This window comes from Hypanus sabinus, chromosome 23, assembly GCF_030144855.1.
Source record: "Hypanus sabinus isolate sHypSab1 chromosome 23, sHypSab1.hap1, whole genome shotgun sequence".
Lineage (NCBI taxonomy): Eukaryota > Metazoa > Chordata > Chondrichthyes > Myliobatiformes > Dasyatidae > Hypanus > Hypanus sabinus.
In genome coordinates, this window is record NC_082728.1 from 22,129,931 (window position 1) to 22,148,703 (window position 18,773).

General features: G+C 41.9%; 1 protein-coding gene across 6 annotated transcripts in view; it reads left to right on the forward strand.

The window, feature by feature from the left end:
• LOC132380042 (platelet-derived growth factor subunit A-like) overlaps positions 1-18,773 on the forward strand; it is an 83,755-nt gene that overhangs the window by 51,170 nt on the left and 13,812 nt on the right. For 4 of the 6 annotated variants that reach the window (XM_059948526.1, XM_059948527.1, XM_059948528.1 and 1 more), the window contains one exon: positions 6,864-7,010. The exons of the other annotated variants lie outside the window; for them this stretch is intronic. In XM_059948526.1, coding sequence (XP_059804509.1) covers positions 6,864-7,010 — 147 coding nt within the window. The remainder of the gene's footprint in view (positions 1-6,863; positions 7,011-18,773) is intronic. 6 annotated transcript variants of the gene reach the window in all.

Here is an 18,773-nt window from a genome sequence, read left to right on the forward strand (position 1 = left end):
GGTAGACATGGCTAATATGAGGGGGTATAATTTTGAGTTGACTGGAGGGAAGTATAAAGGAATGTTAGAGGTAAGTTTTTTTTTAGAGACTGTTTGGTGTGTGGAGTGCTTTGCCAGGGGTGATGGTAGAGACAGCTATGTTAGGGGCATTTAAGAAGCTCTTAGATACGAATAAGGATAATAGAAACATGGAGGGCTATGAAAGAGAAAGGTTAGATTGATCTTAGAGTAAGTTAAAAGGTCGGCACAATATCATAGGCTGAAAGGCCTGTATTGTGCTGTTATGTTCTATGTTCAATTTTAGCTTCTGATGTTTTATACATACAGGTGATTTGATGGGTGAATGGAAGCAGAAATGGTTTAACTAGGAGACTTCAGCCTCTGCGATTCTGTGCATGGTCTTTTTCCTGCCTGTTACTTTCATATGGTCATATTTATGTCTCAGCCAACAGATTTGAACCTGGCTACCCAATCTGAGGCTGATGTGTTTGGTTTGCATCAGAGAGGTTGACCAGCTTAATACTTTACCCAGGTTGGTGTTAGGATGACTAGATTAGCACTGCAGAATCCTGAACAGCAGCAACGTATGCCTAGTATAGTGTCTTTTCATTCTTTCATGCCAATAATGGGATGGACATGAAATAAATAAATGATGTGTATCCAAACTTGGGTTTGATTTGTATCGCTTATGGCTGAGTTTTGATTTTAAATGCCAGCAAATCTCTTTCTCATGACCATTTCATGGTTGTGCAGACTAACTTTATAAATGTGGATTACCAGATATTCTTTGGGTGCAGGGAGGAAGCATAATTTATTACACATGTAAAACATGTGAGTGATACCAATGTGTGAGAATGGTCCAGCTACCTAACTTGCAACTTTCTGCACTTCACAATCCAGAACAAAGCTAGGTGTCCATCCAGATATGAAAGTTTTTCAGAAGCAATTGAATTGATCTGAATTTAACTCTCAATGGCAGGGGTTCACAACCTGGGGTCTAGGTACCCCTTGCTTAATGTATTGGCCCATGGAATAAAAAACTGCTGGGAACCCCTGCACTATGGCTTTCCGTGATTGTAAAACGTAGTGTACAAGCTCAGTACCACCTCTTCCTCGTTGTCATCTATTCTCCCACTTTATTATCCTCTCTTCCTCAGCAGCTTCCTGGCTGTGTCCAAGAGATCCTGAATGGATTGGAAATTCATCACATCGACTTCTGTAAATGAATGAAAAGCTAACAATTGTAGAACTAAAGCTCTGCATGAAACATCTGGCGGTGGTGTTTGAACTTAACTGTTGCTTCTGAGAATGACACTGTTGCGTTCTTTATTTCTATGTGGCTTTTACTGGGTGTTTTCTCTGCAACTATTTCAATGGATCTTTATCTTTGTGGTCTGTTTCAGTTTGCTACTAATGACCACTTTGATCTTGAACTCTCAAACAGCACTTCAAGCTTTCAGCAAGCTGCCACTGCAAGGAATTTCATTAATAAAAGATCTCCGCACTCATTATCAGACCTACTAATTCAAAGGTGCTGCAGAGCTTCAGAGTTCTGCTGTCTTTCACCTGGATTGCATCTGGTTTCTTACTCTTTGTGTTTCTGCTCTTCAGAATCAAAACTTTTCCAAAAGTATAGATGCTGCCTGGCCTGCTGCGCTCCACCAGCATCTTGTGTGTGATGCTTGAATTTCCAGCATCTGCAGATTTCCTTGTGTTTGCTTTCCCAAGAGTCACCCTGACCAGGCTAAGGCATTTGGATGTTGAGTTTGTGTTATTCACCCTATATTAATAGAAAACTTTTTGGGACTTTTTCTTTGTTTAGATAGTTGCTTGTTTTTATTCCTCTCTCTGCCTGGTCTTGCTGAGTTTTTTCTCCTGCTGGGTTTATGCCTCTTGCTTAAACTTGCCTAGTCTTATTGCCTGGAGGAGGCTGCACTCTCGACCTGATCTTGCTCAATCTTCCCACCAGCAGCACTGAAGAAACAGGAGAAAATGAACGAATAGCAAACTGATAGAGTGGAAAAGTGCTTCTCTCAGAAGCAACCCTTGGCTTGGGGGAATGAAGCAAATGAGACCCAAAGAAAGGGAATGTTAGTTATCAAGTAAAGGAACAAACTGTGGAGGAAAATATATATTTCCTCCGTTAGCTCAAGCAGGTTCTATATAAATGTCTGATTGAGAAAAGTAAAACTAGGATGGAAACCAAACGCCAGGTGTTCAGACTAAGTTAAACAAATGAAACATTGAATATACTTGACTTGCTTCTCTTTCACAGGCACAAATATTTTCAACTCTCAGTGCCAAAGAAACAGGTCTATAAATAGTTTTTGACCTTCCTACGTTTTGGAAGAGTTTTAACAATCTGTCTTCCATCATTTTATATAAGTCGAATCAAAATGTTATTGAAGTTCTGGTACAACGTCCATTAATTCTGGCCTCCCATCCTTTAGAAGCCTCTCTGTAGCTGTAACAGATCTTCATGATATTATGATTTCCTGCTTCTATGTTATGGTCACCTGGGCATAGGAAACACTGAACAATTCATCGCTATACTTAATGATCTCTAAAATAATCAAAGAAATTCACATCACCACGCACAAAATGCTAAAGGGACACTGTAGGCCAGGCAGCATCTATTGATAAAAGTGCCGTCGACGTTTTGAGCCAAAACCCTTTGGCAGTCAGCTTCCTGGCCTGCTGAGTTCCTCCAGCATTCTGTGTGTGTTGCTTGGATTTCCAGCATCTGCAGCTTTTCTCTTGTTTTTAAAGAAATTCAAATAATCAGTGATCCTGTTTTGCCTCTTCAGGAATGTGCATTCATTCCCCAACAGGATCCTTCTATCTAAAGTAAACATTTAAGACATGAGTTAACAAAAAATAATTCACCAAGAGTGCATACACCCCTGTTGCATAATTTCAAAGCCCTGCTCTTCCTTCAATAAATATTTCAATTGATATTATAGTATAGTAATATCATTACTGTACACCTGAATTCTCATTGATTTTCTAAGAGTTTTGGAAATATATATGTTCTCATTACCATCTACTGCCTGATCAAATAAGAATTAATGAAGACTTGGCCCAATACATGTTTATCATCTCCTTTCATATTATTTCATATTCCAAGACTGTAAAACCCAGGAGCAGAATTAAGTAAGTGGTAGGTAGAGCCCATCTATCAGAGGAAAAGTCATAAAACCATAAGATCATTAGTCAGAGGGGCAGAATTAGGCCATTCAGCCCATTGAGTCTGTTCTGCCATGGCTGGTTTATTATCCCTTTCAACCCCCGTCTCCTGCCTTCTCCTCATTTTGCCTATTTTGTCACGTGCCTGCAAGTACATCAGAACCTCATCCTTAATAATAGACTCCACTTCTTTCCAACCACGGAAGCTGGGCTAAATGCCATATAATTTCCTTTCTTCTGCCTCCCTCCCTTCTTAAAGAGTGGAGTGACAATTGCAATTTTCCAATCCTCAGGAGCCATTCCAGAATCTAATGACTCTTGTAAGATCATTAATAATGCCTCCACAATCTCTTCGGCTACCTCTTTCAGAACCCTGGAGTGTAGTCCATTTTGTCCAGGTGACTTACCTGCCTTCAGACCTTCAGCTTCACCCTAATAATAGAATGGCATTCACTCCTGCCCCCTGACTCTCTCGCATTTCTGGCTTTCTGCTAGTATCTTCCACTGTGAAGACTGAAACAAAATACTTACTAAGTTCCTCCTCTGCCATTTCTTTATCCCCCATTACTACCTCTCCAAAACCATTTTCCAGTGGTTCAATATCCATTCTCGTCTCTCTTTTACTCCTCTTCTATATTTTTATATTCTCTTTTATGTTATTGGCTAGCTTTCTTCTTTTCTCTGTTTATGGCTTTTATAGTTGCCTTCTGTTGCTTTTTAAATAAAACTTCCCAATCCTCATCTTCTCACTAATTTTTGCACTATTATATGCCCTCTCTTTTGCTTTTAAGTGACCTTTGACTTCCCTTGTCAGCCAAGGTTGCTTCTTCCTCCCTTTAGAAAGTTCCCCATTAACTCATCCCACTGACTGCAACTTTGCCACTTCATCTCCTGTCCTTCCTCGTAGTCTCATTACACACTGCATCTGCAACATGTACCATTCTCAGCAGTATCACTCTGATTCCCATTCCCCTGCCAAACTGGTTTAAATTGCCCCCAACTGCTCTAACAAACCTGCCTGCAAGGACATGAGCCCCCTTGGTTTTAGGTGTAAACCACAGGTCATACTTTCCCCAGAAGAGACCCAATGATCCAGAAATCTGAAACCCTGTCTCCTGCACCAATTCTTTGGCCAGACGTTTATCTGCCAAATTGTCCTCACTGGCACACGGCACAGGCATCAATCCAGAGATTACTACCTTGGAGGTCCTGCTTCTCAGCTTTCTGCCCAACTCTGTATATTGTCTCTTCAGGGCCTCCTCCCTTTTCCTACCTATGGCGTTGGTACCAATATGTACATGAATTCTGGCTGTTCACCCTGCCTGTTTAGAATGCTGTGGATCCCATCCAAGACATCCCTGACCCTGGCACCTGGGAGGCAACTCACCTTCTTTATTTATTAATTTAGTGATTCGTCACAGAGCAGGCCATTGTAGTCCCTCAAACCACACTGCCCGAGCAACCCCAACAAACTTGATAAACCCTAACCTAATGACGGGTCAATTTACAATGACTAATTAACTTACCTGGTATGCCTTTGGACTGTGGCCGGAAACTGGAGGATCCGGAGAGAAGCCACGCATTCCGCAGGGAAGACACAAAGAGAGTCCTTACAGAACAGCGGTGGAATTGAACTCCAGGCTCCAGAGCACCCCGAAATGTGATAGAATCGTGCAAACTGCTACACTATCATGGCGCCCAGGTGCTTTCTGCTCCTGTAATTACGGATTCGCATATCACTACTGCACTCCTCTTCCTCCCCTTCCCTTCCGAGACACAGAGCTCGAGCCGGTGCCAGAGATCTGGTCACTGCTGCTTCTCCCTGGTAGGTCATTTCCCTCAGGAACATCCAAAGCAGTATATTTATTATTGAGGGGAATGGCCACAGGGGTGCTCTGCACTGGCCTCCTATTCCCATTCCCCCTTCTGACAGTCAAACACTGACCTGCGTCCAGCCACTTAGGGGTGATTACCTCCATGTAGCTCCTATCTTCCACCTCTGTATGAGCCAAATGCCATCGAGCTGCAGCTCCAGTTCTTTAACACAGCCTCTAAGGAGCTTCAGTTTGACGCTCTTGGCATAGATGTAGTTATCAGGGAGAGTGGAGGTCTCCCAATCTCACACGAGGAAGATACCACTCCCTTTGGATCATTCTCAGTACACTATGTCCTGACTGGAAAAAAACTTACCTGGAGCCTCCAACCTGAGCTTGCCAAAGCTTGTCTAACCCTGCTGTGCCACAGCTGGGCCACTCTAACAAAGCCTCACTCCAACAATGGCCACTCCACTTACACCTCTTCTCTTTTTATTAGCCCCGCGCTGATTGCCACCTGCTGAAAAAAGCGAAAAGCATGCAAGATGTTTTTAAACTTTGCACTGCATCAACAACGAACAACCTCTCGTGCTGATTGTGGCATGCCGAGACTGTTGTATCACTAAAGATGGCCATTTGCTTATGATCTCTATGCTGCCTTTCTGAGTGTTCACAACAGTCCTGTTTCCTCATCTATTTCTCAGCAATCTATTCTTTCTCAGGTGCCCTTCAAACTTCCACCGATTCTCATTCATACTACAGGGCAATTTATATAATCACCAATATAACTTAACAACCAGCACATCCTCACCCTGTGGGAGGGAGCAAGAGAACCTAGAGGAAAACAGAGGACGGGGGAGAACATGTAAACTCAACAGAGGCAGCACCCAAAATCAGGATCGACCCTGGGTCCTGGAATCTACGAGGCTTTCAGGTGGTGCTCTTCAAGCAAAAATCATCCCTCCTGTTAAGTGACGTAGAAAAGGCCTTACTTACATTGTGATCTCCACGGCAACAGAGCTCCACTGCAGCACTGGCCATTCGGCCGGCTCACTACCTGCCTGCCCAATTCCGGAATCCAGAGCCAGAGGTGAGGAGGGTTCCGTAAACCAAACCAATCAATGCGCTGGTTTGGAGCAATAAACAGCAAAGCATCCAGAGATGTGTTTAGATAAAGACAACAAATACTCAGTAGAACACTTGATGCCATGATTTGATGGTATATTTTAAGCATTTAAGAAAATTACAAAAAGGAATTTCGGTTGTTTCCTGTTTAGAAAAGAACATGCCCACTGACATTTTGCAAATTACAGCAATTCCTAGAAATAATTACTATTTTTACATAATTTTGTCTGACATGAACTGAGCTTCAGTGTTTGAAGGTTGTTCCACAAGTTAGGTAGGGCCTAATAGTACCTAGCACGATAAACTCTTTATTCCCAGATTATAGACTCTAACAGTTACATTTCCTTTAATAATCAACAATGCACTCAGTTTGCGGAGAATGATGAAAAATATGAAAGTCAGAAGTCTTCTTACAGACACAGTCTTTTTCCATGAGTCTTGTATACAAAATGAGGAAGGCTGACTTTTTGGTGTCAGAGCTGCTAACGTTGATGGTTTTGTTCAATTATGGAATGATGGGAGATGAAAAGTGGTTCTTTGATTCCAGTATTGCATCAAATTCAACAGTGTCTGGAATCTACTGACTTCACCACTGACTGGGATTGCAGGCCCCGGGCTATGATCTCACCAGCTGAGCAATTTTCGCAGCCACATGATGTCTCGTGGCAAATTGGGTCTTGGCATTACATGCTAGTTGAACTGTGTGGGAATTTTCTTTGTGCTTTGTGTTTTTTTAAGGTAAGCCACATTGGCCGGATTCATACAAAGCTTCTTACGAGTACCTTCAACAAAAGGCCCACAATGACGAACTCTCGCCCCCGTTGCATCGCCCAGTAGTACCACAAGAGTCTTCTCTACAGAACCAGCAGTCACCATTCAAAACAGGTCTGCTAGTATTACTATCACTTCGTGCTCAGCTTCCATTTCCTTTTCAGCAGCACGAGAATATTAAATGGAACACCTTTCTCCTTGAGTACTGTTGGATGAGAATAACCTGGGCATTATTTCCACTTTCTGGGGCTCATTCTATTTTACTTTTGACTTTTTATGTCTATAATAATGTCTATAATTGAAAACATGTGCCTTCGGCCATGAACTTAAAGGACAATTAACCATTTCATTCAGAAGCTGCATTTTTTTTTCCATTTGTCAAGACCTTAATGTTGTTTGATTCCAGAAGGATCATCTTACATTTCTGATTCCAGAACTGAGACTTAATGTTACTCTCATTGGGTTGCAACAGACTTTGAGGGATTTTCATCTTTTCAGATCTTATTCATATTACACAAATTTAGGGAACATAGTTCTGGAGATGAACAAAAAGCAGTATTGTGAGAACTTAAATAATTGGATCTCCGAGAAGCTCTATGGGCAATTGACAAACCACTGTCTGCAAAAATCCAACTCTGCTTTTAATACTTATCATTTGAAGGAATTTAATTCAACATATCAGATTGTATTTTTATCCATTTTCTGTTAAAACAAGTTATCTGTGTATCTGACTATAATTTCAAATCCTGCTTTATTCTTATTAGAAGCAGGAGCTGGACCATCCATGTCAAGGCTGCGTAAAAAGAGCGACCTTTTAATCAGGAAGGAATTTCTTTAGCCAAAGGGTGGTGAGTCTGTGGAATTCATTGCCACAGGCTGCTATGGAGGCCAGGCCATTGAGTGCATTTAGGGGAAAGGTTACAGGGAGAAGGCAGGAGAATGGGTTGAAAGGGAAAATGGATCAGCCATGATGAAAAGGCAGAGCAGACCTAATGGGTCGAATTGGCCTAATTCTGCTCCTATCTTTTATGGGTTTATGGTTTTAAGAGGGCGATGAAGATTTCAAAGGAAGAGTTTCACAGCAGTTTCTCTGAGTTGAGGAGTGACCAATCAGCAAGAGGCAGTGTGTGATAAGAGCTACCTTTCAATCAGGTCCATGTTCAAGGTTGAAAGGAGGCTTATGAAAATGATTCTAGATTTGAATGACTTGTCAAATGAAGAAAGTTTGATGGGTCTGGACCTGTTTTCACTGGAATTCTGAAGAATGAGGGGTGACCTCATTGAAAGTTTTTGATAGAGTGGATGTGGAGAGGATGTTTCCTATGGTGGGAGAGTCTAAGACCAGAGGACACAGCCTCAGAATAGAGGGGTATCATTTTGGAACAGAGATGAGGAGGAATTTCTTTAGCCAGAGGGTGATAAATCTGTGGAATCTGTTGCCATAGGCAGTTATGGAGGCCAAGTCTGCATGTATCTTTAAGGAAAAGATTAATAGATTCTTGATTGGTCGGGGCATGAAGAGATACAGGGAGATAGCAGGAGATTGGGGCTGAGAGGAAAATTGGATCAGCCAGGATGAAATGGCGAAGCAGACTTGATGGGCTAAATGGCCTAATTCTGCTCCTATATAGTATGGTCTTGTGTATATTACCGTGATAGCTGATGCTTGGTTCCAAATTAGTTCATTGCAAAAATAAACCTTTGCATCTATAAAATGTAATATTCAAAGTTTCTCTGAAAAGAATGTTTTTGAGGTTGACAATATGCATAGAAGGTCAAACTTTTGAGGGAGTGCAGTGGATTAGAGAATTTGGAAAAGTTGCAAGTCAATATTGGAACTTTCACAAAAGAGACTCTCAAGAACTTTAGAATGTTAGATGAGCATTTGATAACTCTGGACCTCTACTCACTGGAATTTAGAAGAATTAGGAGAAATTTCATTAAAACCTATCAAATATTGCAAGTCCTAGATAGAGTAGACATGGAGAGGACGTTTCCTGTAATGGGAGAATCAAGCACAGCTTCAGAATAGAAGGATGTCCCTTTAGATAGGGATGAGGAAGAATTTCTTCAGCCAGGGGGTGATGAATCTGTAGAATTCATTGCAACAGATGGCTGTGGAGGCCAAAACGTTGGATGGATTTAAAGTGGGGGTTGATAGATTCTTGATGAGTAAGATCATGAAAAGTTACTGGGAGAAGGTAGGAGAATGGGATCGAGAGGGGGAATAAGACAGCCATAATGGAATGGCAGAGCAGACTCGATGGGCTGAATGGCCTAAGTCTGTTCCTATATCTTATGGTCCTTATCTGATCTAATCTAGTTTGTACCAGGATAGCCACCAATACTTAACATTTGTATCAGCTCTTCACTAGAGCTGACAACTGGTTCTGCCAAAAGCATCATGTTTTATAATTGAAGTAGGGAAGAATATCCAGCTTTTAGGGACTCCTCCATTTCACTTCAAACATGAATCGACAGCAAAGTACAAGTTAAAAGCTTTGTCCTGTTTATTCATGGAGTGCATTACAGACACAGTGTGGCTGTCATTTTGCAGCATAACAGAGTTTCTACAGAAACTGAAATGCATGGTACATTACTGGTAAAACTGCAGAAACTAGGCAAAGATGAAATGAACTGAACCAGATAAAGAATTCACTTGATTGGAATTGCAGTGGTAACTTGCAGGTGACTCCGATTCTGTGTGGTGAACCTTGGGCTTGTCACATTTCTTTTATTTAATTTTATTTTAGAGGTGCAGCATGGTGACAGGCCCTTCTGAGCCTGCACCACACAGCGTGACCAATTTACTTACTAACCTGCTAGTCTTTGGAATATGTGAGGAAACCAGAGTACCAGAGGGAACCCAGACGGGCATTGGGAGATCTTATCAACTCCCAATGCAGTTGATAGGGTCAGACAGCGACAGGAATTGTACCTGGGTCGCTACGCTGTAATAGCATAATGCTAATCATAGCAAACATGAGGAAATCTGCAGATGCTGGAAATTCAAACAACAACACACACAAAATGCTGGTAGAACACAGCAGGCTAGGCAGCATCTAAAGGGAGGAGCGATGTCGACGTTTCGGGCCGAGACCCTTCATCAGGACTATGATAACCATAGGCTTTTTTGGTCTTGTGTAGATTTAATATCCCTTTCAAATGCAAATTACAGTTGGAGTTAGGTGTGCAGAAAACAGTTTCCCTTGAGCCTGAGACCTTCGTAGTTTTCCAGCATCTGTTTCCATTAAGCACCACTTCCCAATTGAAATTTCATTTAGGAGAAGCAGTCAAGTTCTGTTCCTCCCCTTATCTTTTATTGTTTATCCTGGCTTTGTTTCGACACCCCTTTCCTCTCCGTTATGTTGGGCTGACATTCGAGCAGGCAACATGTGCAAGCTGCAATGAGAGATACGACAGGCAGGATCAGCATGCTCTTGTTAAGCAGAGACAGTCTGATTTCTGGTGGTCCCTGGGCTGTGTTATACACCGCCTCTGTGTCTAAAAGTAAGCTATAACCTGTCTTCACAAAGATCAAAGTCAGATTTATAGTGATGTGTCCTTGAAGAATTATGGTTTACCAGATTGAAAACCAATCGATCAGACCACAAGACAAGGAAATATAGTTGAACTCAACTTGGTGATTAAACATAAGAAGTTGTAGCATGATGCCAGTGAGAATGACATATCGTCAAAAAGACTAACTCGGTTAAAAACAGTTTACTAACTACAGACAGAGTAATGAGAAGGGCAGTAATTCAGTTTGATGGGTGAGCCACGTAAATACAGTGCAGTTTAAGGAAAATGAGCAAAATTAGATGTTATCTCCTCCACAACTAGTTTGCTGAAAGGATTTTTCAAACTGAAGTAAGTGTTGTTCAGTAACATGTTCAAAGGTTAATTTATTATCAAAGTATACAACTCTGAAATTCCTCAATTCTCCGGGTAGACATGAAACCAAGAAAGAAAAAAATGGCAGCACGATCATCAACCCCCAAATCCCTCCCCTCCGCAAACAAAAACGATCAAAAATAGAACAGGCACATCAATCCCCAAATCCCCTCCTCCCGCACAATAAACGAATAATAATAGAACAGGCACATCAATCCCCAAATCCCCTCCTCCCACACAAAAAACGAATAATAATAGAACAGGCACATCAATCCCCAAATCCCCTCCTCCCGCACAATAAACGAATAATAATAGAACAGGCACATCAATCCCCAAATCCCCTCCTCCCGCACAATAAACGAATAATAATAGAACAGGCACATCAAACCGCAAATCCCTCTCGCCGCACAAAATGCGAACAAAATGGATCAACCCCTTAGACCCCCATCCTGCACAAAAACTAAGCAAAGCAGACCAGGCACATTGAGCCCCAAGTCCCCATAGCCGTACAAAAAATGAACAAAACGGATCAGGCACATCAACCCCCAAATCCCTCCTCCTGCACAAAAAAAAATGAATTAATTGAATTAGGCATATTGAGCCCCAAATCCCCCACCCCACAAAATAAACCAAGAAGATCAGGCCAAAAAACACAGAATATGGTAATTATAAGACTGAAAAGTAGGGTCTCTAGTCCAAAGTCCACATCCAAAATGTAGAAAATACCTGGACAATATTCTTTCGGCCCGGATGCAGCAGCAGGCTCTCTCCTCTCTGGTACAGAGCAACTGATCAAAAGACACCTTCTGTATTCACTTTGATGTTTCAATATCCCTTGTCACTTTAATCGGCGAACAATGGGAGCTTTAATCAGTGAAATGGAGCCAAACATCGGGTTGTGCTCCATTCTGCAGCCTGCCCTTCATGAGGTTCACGCACACTGTCTCCCGGAATCGTCTTGGAGACTGCAGAATGCTGAAACACCCAAGCGATCTCTAAACCTCTGAACTTGCCTGGATGTTCCAATCACCCTCATTGTTTTAAACGGCGAACAATGGACGCCATAATTGTCCAAATTGTGTCAAACCTCGGTCCGTGTGCTGCCTTCTCACCACGAGATTTACTCCCGCTGCCTCTGTGTCCTGGAATCTCAGACTGCAGAGCGCAGAAGCAATCTCCAAACAGCAAAACAAGGGCTCCAACAGTTCCAGGGATGAACTCAAGATGAGAAACAAACGTAAAAGACATAAAAGAGGAGAAAAAGATGAGCTCATGATGTGGTGAACTACATATACCTGTCTGGACACGCCCCCTGCTGACTGCTCCTGTGGCTCCTCCCACAGACCCCTGTATAAAGGCGATCGAGGCCTGAGCCCGGCCTCTCAGTCTCCAGGATGTAGTATGGTGGTCAACTACTGCTTGTTCTTTCTTCCAGTCAATAAAAGCCGATATCTCGACTTCACGTCTCAGAGAGTTATTGATGGTGCATCACATGATCTATCCACAAGATGTTGGCCAAAGGAGCATTGTACGCAGGCGTCATCTTGACTGGATGTTGCTCCATGGAGAATGTTTCACACAGATTGCTGATAGTAGTTAAAAATGGCTCTGATGCGATTTACATAAAAAGAATGAGGAGCATTTAATTAAAATCTATAAAAGGCCCAAATATAGTTGCATTGGCCATATCCTTGAATGTTCACGTCAGCTAATTTCAGTTTTAGGTTAAATAATCCAGGAAAAGCAGTGCATGTCATCACTAGACACAATTGCGACGCTCTAATCCGAGAGTTGGAAGTAGGTAAGACGAGAATTAGGATTGCAATGTTCAAAATGCTTGTGGCAACTACAGAGGCTGATACAGGCTGGCTGAGAAATACTTACAAATGTTAAAACCCTGTTCACAATCATTGGAAACATTCATAAACAATTACTATTTATGAGGCAAAACTAAGGTTTTATTAGCAGTCATTAGTCACTCTGAAATAGTCATTTGGTTCAGAACTAATTAATAAAGGAAAGCCATCATAAATTAGTTAATGCTAACTCCTGGGAAAACTACCATGACTGCATTTAGTTTGTTTTTCTGCTGGAGCAAATGACTGATGAGGGCAATGTATTTATGCTTTAATATAGATTTTCAGGAGATGATGGATAGCTCAATAGGATTAGTAAAATTGAACTCCTTTGAATATTTATTTATTTAAACATATAGCATGGTAACAGGCCCTTTCAGCCCAACTAGGCCAAGCTACCCAATGACATCAAGTGACCAATTATCCTACTAGCCTTTGTGAGTGAGGACCACCCCCCCCCCCCTTTGGTCAGGGTTGACCATGGGTATTACATGACTGGGCAGAACAATATGGAAAGCAAGCTGTTGCCCATGTTCCCCTCTCCACAGATCCGATGAACCCAGAGAAACGGCAGAGAGTGATACAGTTTGGTACGAACAGCAATGCAGGAGGCAGTCAGCGTTGAATTAAATGTAGGACCGGCTCAGGGACTCCAGCTCTGGATTTTTCCCTCAGGGTTTACTCCCGAAGCCTTCCCCATGAGTGGGTATAGTCGCAAAGGAGTGGAGTTTCGAGATCAGAATTTTCCTTCTCATAGATAAGCTGCCAACCATGGCTGACGAGCCCATCTGCCCAAAGCGACTGGTTTTAAGACATCAGTAACCTGCCTTTGCCCTTCTCCTGCCAGTAGAAATGGTTCCACCGGGCTTAGTAGCAAAGCCACATATGGAGGCCAGGAGCTGGACTTGGTTGTCAGAGACTATTTGAGGCGCACGTCATTGGGAGCATTTAATAGGTAGTGGGAGACTGTCCCTTCTACCACCCCTGGCTATAACAAACTTAAGGAACCTCCTAAGCTTTATGCCTTCAGAATGTGGGAGGAAAACTGGAGCACCCAGTGAATACCCACGTGGTTACATGGAAAACGTATAAAATCCTTACAGGCAGAAGTGGAATTGAACCTGGGTCGCTAGAGCTGTGTTCACATTGTCCCAACTACTACATTACTGAACCACCCTAAGTAAAATAAAAGCCCAAATTAAAGAAAATTATAAAGTGCAGTGGCAGTAAAGGTAGGGTTTTATTATTTCAGAGGAACTGATCTGGACCCAGCATCTAAGTGCAATTACAAAGAAAGCACAGCAGAGCCTTTACTTTCTTAGGAGTTTGTGAAGATTCAGAATGACATCTAAAACATTGACGAACTTCTATAGATGCGTGGAGAGTATATTGACTGGCTGCATCACAGTCTGGTATGGAAACACCAACGCCCTTGAATGGAAAACCCTACAAAAGTGGTGGATACAGCCTAGACCATCATAGGCAAAGCCATCCCTGCCATTGGGAGCATCTACACAGAGCGCTGTTGCAGGAAGCAGTTTCCATCAGCAGGGACCTGCACAACCCAGGTCTTGCTCTCTTCTCACCGTTGCCATCAGGAGTAAGGTACTGGAGCTTCAGGCCTCACACCACCAGGTTCAGGAACAGTTATTACACCTCAACCATCAGGTTCTTGAACCAGAGGGGATAACTTCATCACCTTCACTTGCCCCATCACTGATCTGTTCCCGCAAACTATGGACTCACTTTAAAGGGTTCTTCATCTCATGTCCTTGATATTTAATTGCTTATTTATTTATTATTATTATTTCCTTCTTTAGCTTCTTTAGCTTCTTTTCCTTCAATAGCTTATTGTCTATTGAACACCAGTTGAGTGTCCAAGTTGGTGTGGTCATTCATTGATTCTAAAATGGTTATTATTCTATTACGGATTTATTGAGTATTCCCACAAGAAAATGAATCTCAGAGTTGTATATGGTGACATAATTTACTTTGGACTTTGAACTATGAACAATGAGTTGTCAGTACTTTTTCTTTTGTCTGGCAGATAAATGCATGGGGCTTTCCATGACCACTTCTTGATATATATTTATTATCGGTTAGAAACTGGAAGTCAGGACATATGGGTTAATTTCAGGTTGGAAAGATGCAGCAGTGGGTGTCATGGGATAATTTCTGGGATCTGAACTACTTACAATTTGTGCTAGACTGACATTTAACAAGTTAAATGAAGAGACTGAGGGTATTGTCGAATTTGCTGATATTTCATGATACTGTAGATGGAAAATCAAATTGTGAGGAAGCAAAGAAATTGCAGAGATACAGTAGAGATATGTTACACAAGTGGAAAAAATTGCCAGTTGGAGTATACTGCGAAATGTGAGCTTTAAGGAAAGAATGGGAAAACAGAATTACTTTCAAATGGACAGAAGCTGCTGAATGCCATTGAACAGAGGGGTCTGGATGTCCTCCTATGTAACAAAGAGTTGCCTTATAGATGCAATAAGTAATTATGAAGAGCATAGGGATTTGAAAGAGAATTATTGAAAAGGACCTGAGAGTAAAGGAAGGAACATTTTACTTTTTTGGAAAGGAGTACTGCTGAAGCTGTCCCTAAAGTACTGTGCACAGTTTTTTTCTTTAAAGCAGGGGTTCTCAACCTGGGGTACATGGACCCCTTGGTTAATGGAAGGCATAAAAACGTTTGGGAACTCCTGCTTTAAAGGAAGCATTCCAGAGAAAATTCATTGAGAATTTCTGAAACTTGATGTGGTAAACTGCGAAGTGATATATGAATATTCAATGCTGGTGAGCCAGAAAGCGATTTTAACTGGAGGTGTAAAGGCAAATGCTGAATCCCTTATAAAATAATGAGATAGTGCATCCAGATCTGATCACTGTTTGGTGTCAAAGGTTATGGGAGAAGGCAGGAGAATGAGATTGAGACGGATAATAAAACAGCCATCATTAATTGGTGGAACAGATTCAATGGGCCAAATAGCCTAATTCTGCTCCTATGTCTTATGGGCTTATATGAAGGACATGAAGACATCTCTGGGCCTTTGACATAGTGTAGAGGCAGAGATGGGAGAAACTGCAATTGTCATCCTTGGAACAAAGGAGGTGTGGGGTGATGTAAGTGAAAGTGTTCGGAATTGTCAAGAACCGTAACAGAGTGAATGAGATCAAAGAATTCTCTTTGGCAGTAGGGCCAATTATTAGAGGACATCAATTTAAGGCAAAGGCAAGAGTACAAAAATTGATAGGAAGAAATTACTTTTCTGTAATCAAGTGCTATGATCTGGAACCTAATGACGGAAGTAAAGATAGAAGAAGTTTGAATCAGTATTTGGCTGAAGAAAAATCGCAGGGCTACAGGGAAAAAGAGAACAGGGCTGAAGTGAATGCTTTTGCAGAGAGCAGACAATAGCTTGGTGGTTTAGCTAGAAGGGAAGAGTCTAGGTTTTCTTCCATTCTGTTTCTATATCAGCAGATACACATTTCTGTCATCTTCTGGGAGATTCATGTTCTCCATCCTGAAAGGTGTCAACTCAAACTTTGTTAAGTACTTACCTGAAAGGAAGTGAAAAATGATTGTACTTTAACTATGTTTCTTGGTTCAGTCCTGACCTCCGGCCTTGCGGACTTAGCTTGTTCTCTCTGTGACCACGTGGACTTCCTCCAGGTTCTCCGGCTTCCCCTCACATCCCAACGAAACACGGGTTGGTAGATGACTTGGTCTCTGTAAACGTTTCCTAGTGTGTAAGTGAGAGGTAGAACTTAGGAGAGCTTCTGAATATGTGGGAGAATAAAAATAAAATTATGAAAGTAGGATTCTTGGAAATAGATGGTAGGTTTGGACTTGAAGCCCTAAAGGACCTGGTTCCATGCTGTATGTCTATGACTCTCGAAAATATAAATGTGTCAATGGGAATTCAATGTTAGCAAATTACCTTTTCAAGTAAGACCATAAAACTATAAATTTCATGAGCAGAATCAGGCCAAGTGTCCCATCGAGTCTGCTGTGCTATTTCATCATGGTTGATCCAATTTTCCTCTCAGCACCAATCTCCTGCCTCATAGCTTGTGAAGCAGCCTCATGTGCGGCACCTTGTCAAAGGCCTTCTGAAAATCCAAGTGCACAACATCAACTGATTCTCCTTTGTCTATCCTGCTTGTTATTTCTTCAAACAATCCCAACAGATCTGTCAGGTGAGATCTTCCCTTGAGGAAACCATGCTGACTGTGGCCTGTTTTTTCATGTACCTCCAAGTACCCTGAGACCTCATCCTTAATAGTCAACTCCAACATCTTCCCAGCCACTCAGGTCAGACTAACTGGCCGATAGTTTGTTCTCTTCTGCCTTTTTCCCTTCTGAAAGAGTGGGGAGACATTTGTAATTTTCCAGCCTTCCAGGACCATTCCAGAATCTAGTGGCTCTCGAAAGATCATTACTAATGCCTGCATGATCTCCTCAGCCATGTCTTTTTTGAACTATGGGGTGTACACCATCTGGTCAGGTGACTTACCTACATTCAGACCTTTCAGTTTCCCAAGACCTTCTCTCTAGTCAAGGTAACTTCAGACACTTCATGCCCCCTGCTCCTGGAACTTCCACCATACTGCTAGTGGCTTCCATAGTGAAGAATGATGCAAAATGCTTATTCAGCTAATCCTCTGCTTTGTTGACCCCATTATTACCTCTCTGGCATAATTTTCCAGCTGCCCAATATCTACTCTTGTCTCTCATTTACACTCAATGTATCTGAAGAAACTTTTGGTATCCTCTTTAATATTATTGGCTAGCTTACTTTCATATTCCATCTTTACCTTCTTAATGACTTTTTTAGTTGCCTCTAATTTACATAAATCTTTGGTCTATTATATGCCCTCTGTTTGGCTTTGAATTCACTTGTTATTTATGGTTGTGTCATCTTTCCTTTAGAACACCTCTTCTTCTTTGGAAAGTACATATTCTGTAATACCATGGGGTTGTAGCTTGTTAAGCAGCTTCATGTGTGGCATCTTGCTGGAAATTCCAGCCATTGCTGCTCTGCCGTCATCCCTGCCAGTGTTCCTTTCCAATCAATTCTGGCAAATCCTCTCTCACGCCTTTGAAATTCCCTTTACTCCACTGTAATACTGATACAACTGACCTCAGCTTCTCCTTCTCAAAATGCAGGGTGAATTCAATCATACTATGGTCACTGCCCCAAGGGTTCTTTTATCTTAAGCTCTCTAATCAATTCTGGTTCTTGTACAACACCCAATCCAGAATAAATAATCCTTCAGAGGACTCAACCATGAGCTGCTCTAAAAATTCCCCCTCTTGGAATCCAGCACCAACCTGATTTTCCCAATCTACCTGCATATTGAAGTCCCCCATGACTATTGTAACATTGCCCTTTTGCCATGCATTTTCTATCTCCCCTTGTAATTTGTAGGCAACATCCTTACTACTGTTTGGGGCTCTGTATACAGCTCCCATCAGGGATGCAGTTCCTTAGCTCTATCCACAATGATTCGGCACCTTCCGACCCTATGTCACCTCTTTCTAATGATATGATTTCATTTTTTACCAACAAAGCAATGCCGCCTTTCCGTCCTCCTGCATATCCTTTCAGTACAATGTGTATCCTTGGACATTAACCCATGATTCCGGGAAGCCTACAACCTGCCAATCTGCAACTGTTCTCCAATTTCATCTCCCTTATTCTGAATATTGTGCACATTCAGACACAACACCTTCAGTCCTGTATTCACCCTCTTTTGTCACACCGTGTTCAACCTTTTGATTCCTAACTTTGTCTGAGGTCTTACCATCATCTGTCTCCACAACCTCTCCACAAAATGTTCCAGCATTCTGGTTCCCATTCCCCTACAACCCTAGTTTAAATCCCATCCTGCACCATTAACAAACTTTCCTGCTAGGATCTTAATCCCCTTCCAGTCAGATCCAAACCATCCCTCCTACACCAACTCCTTAGCTCCATTTTAAACTAGTCCTAGCCTGACAAGCATGTGGCATGGGTAGCAATCCTGAGAAGTAATAGATAAAACACAACTCTTTTCCAGAAGAGTAAATTTGGGTAATTTTATTGAATAGAAAAGGGCAGCACTTTGAAGC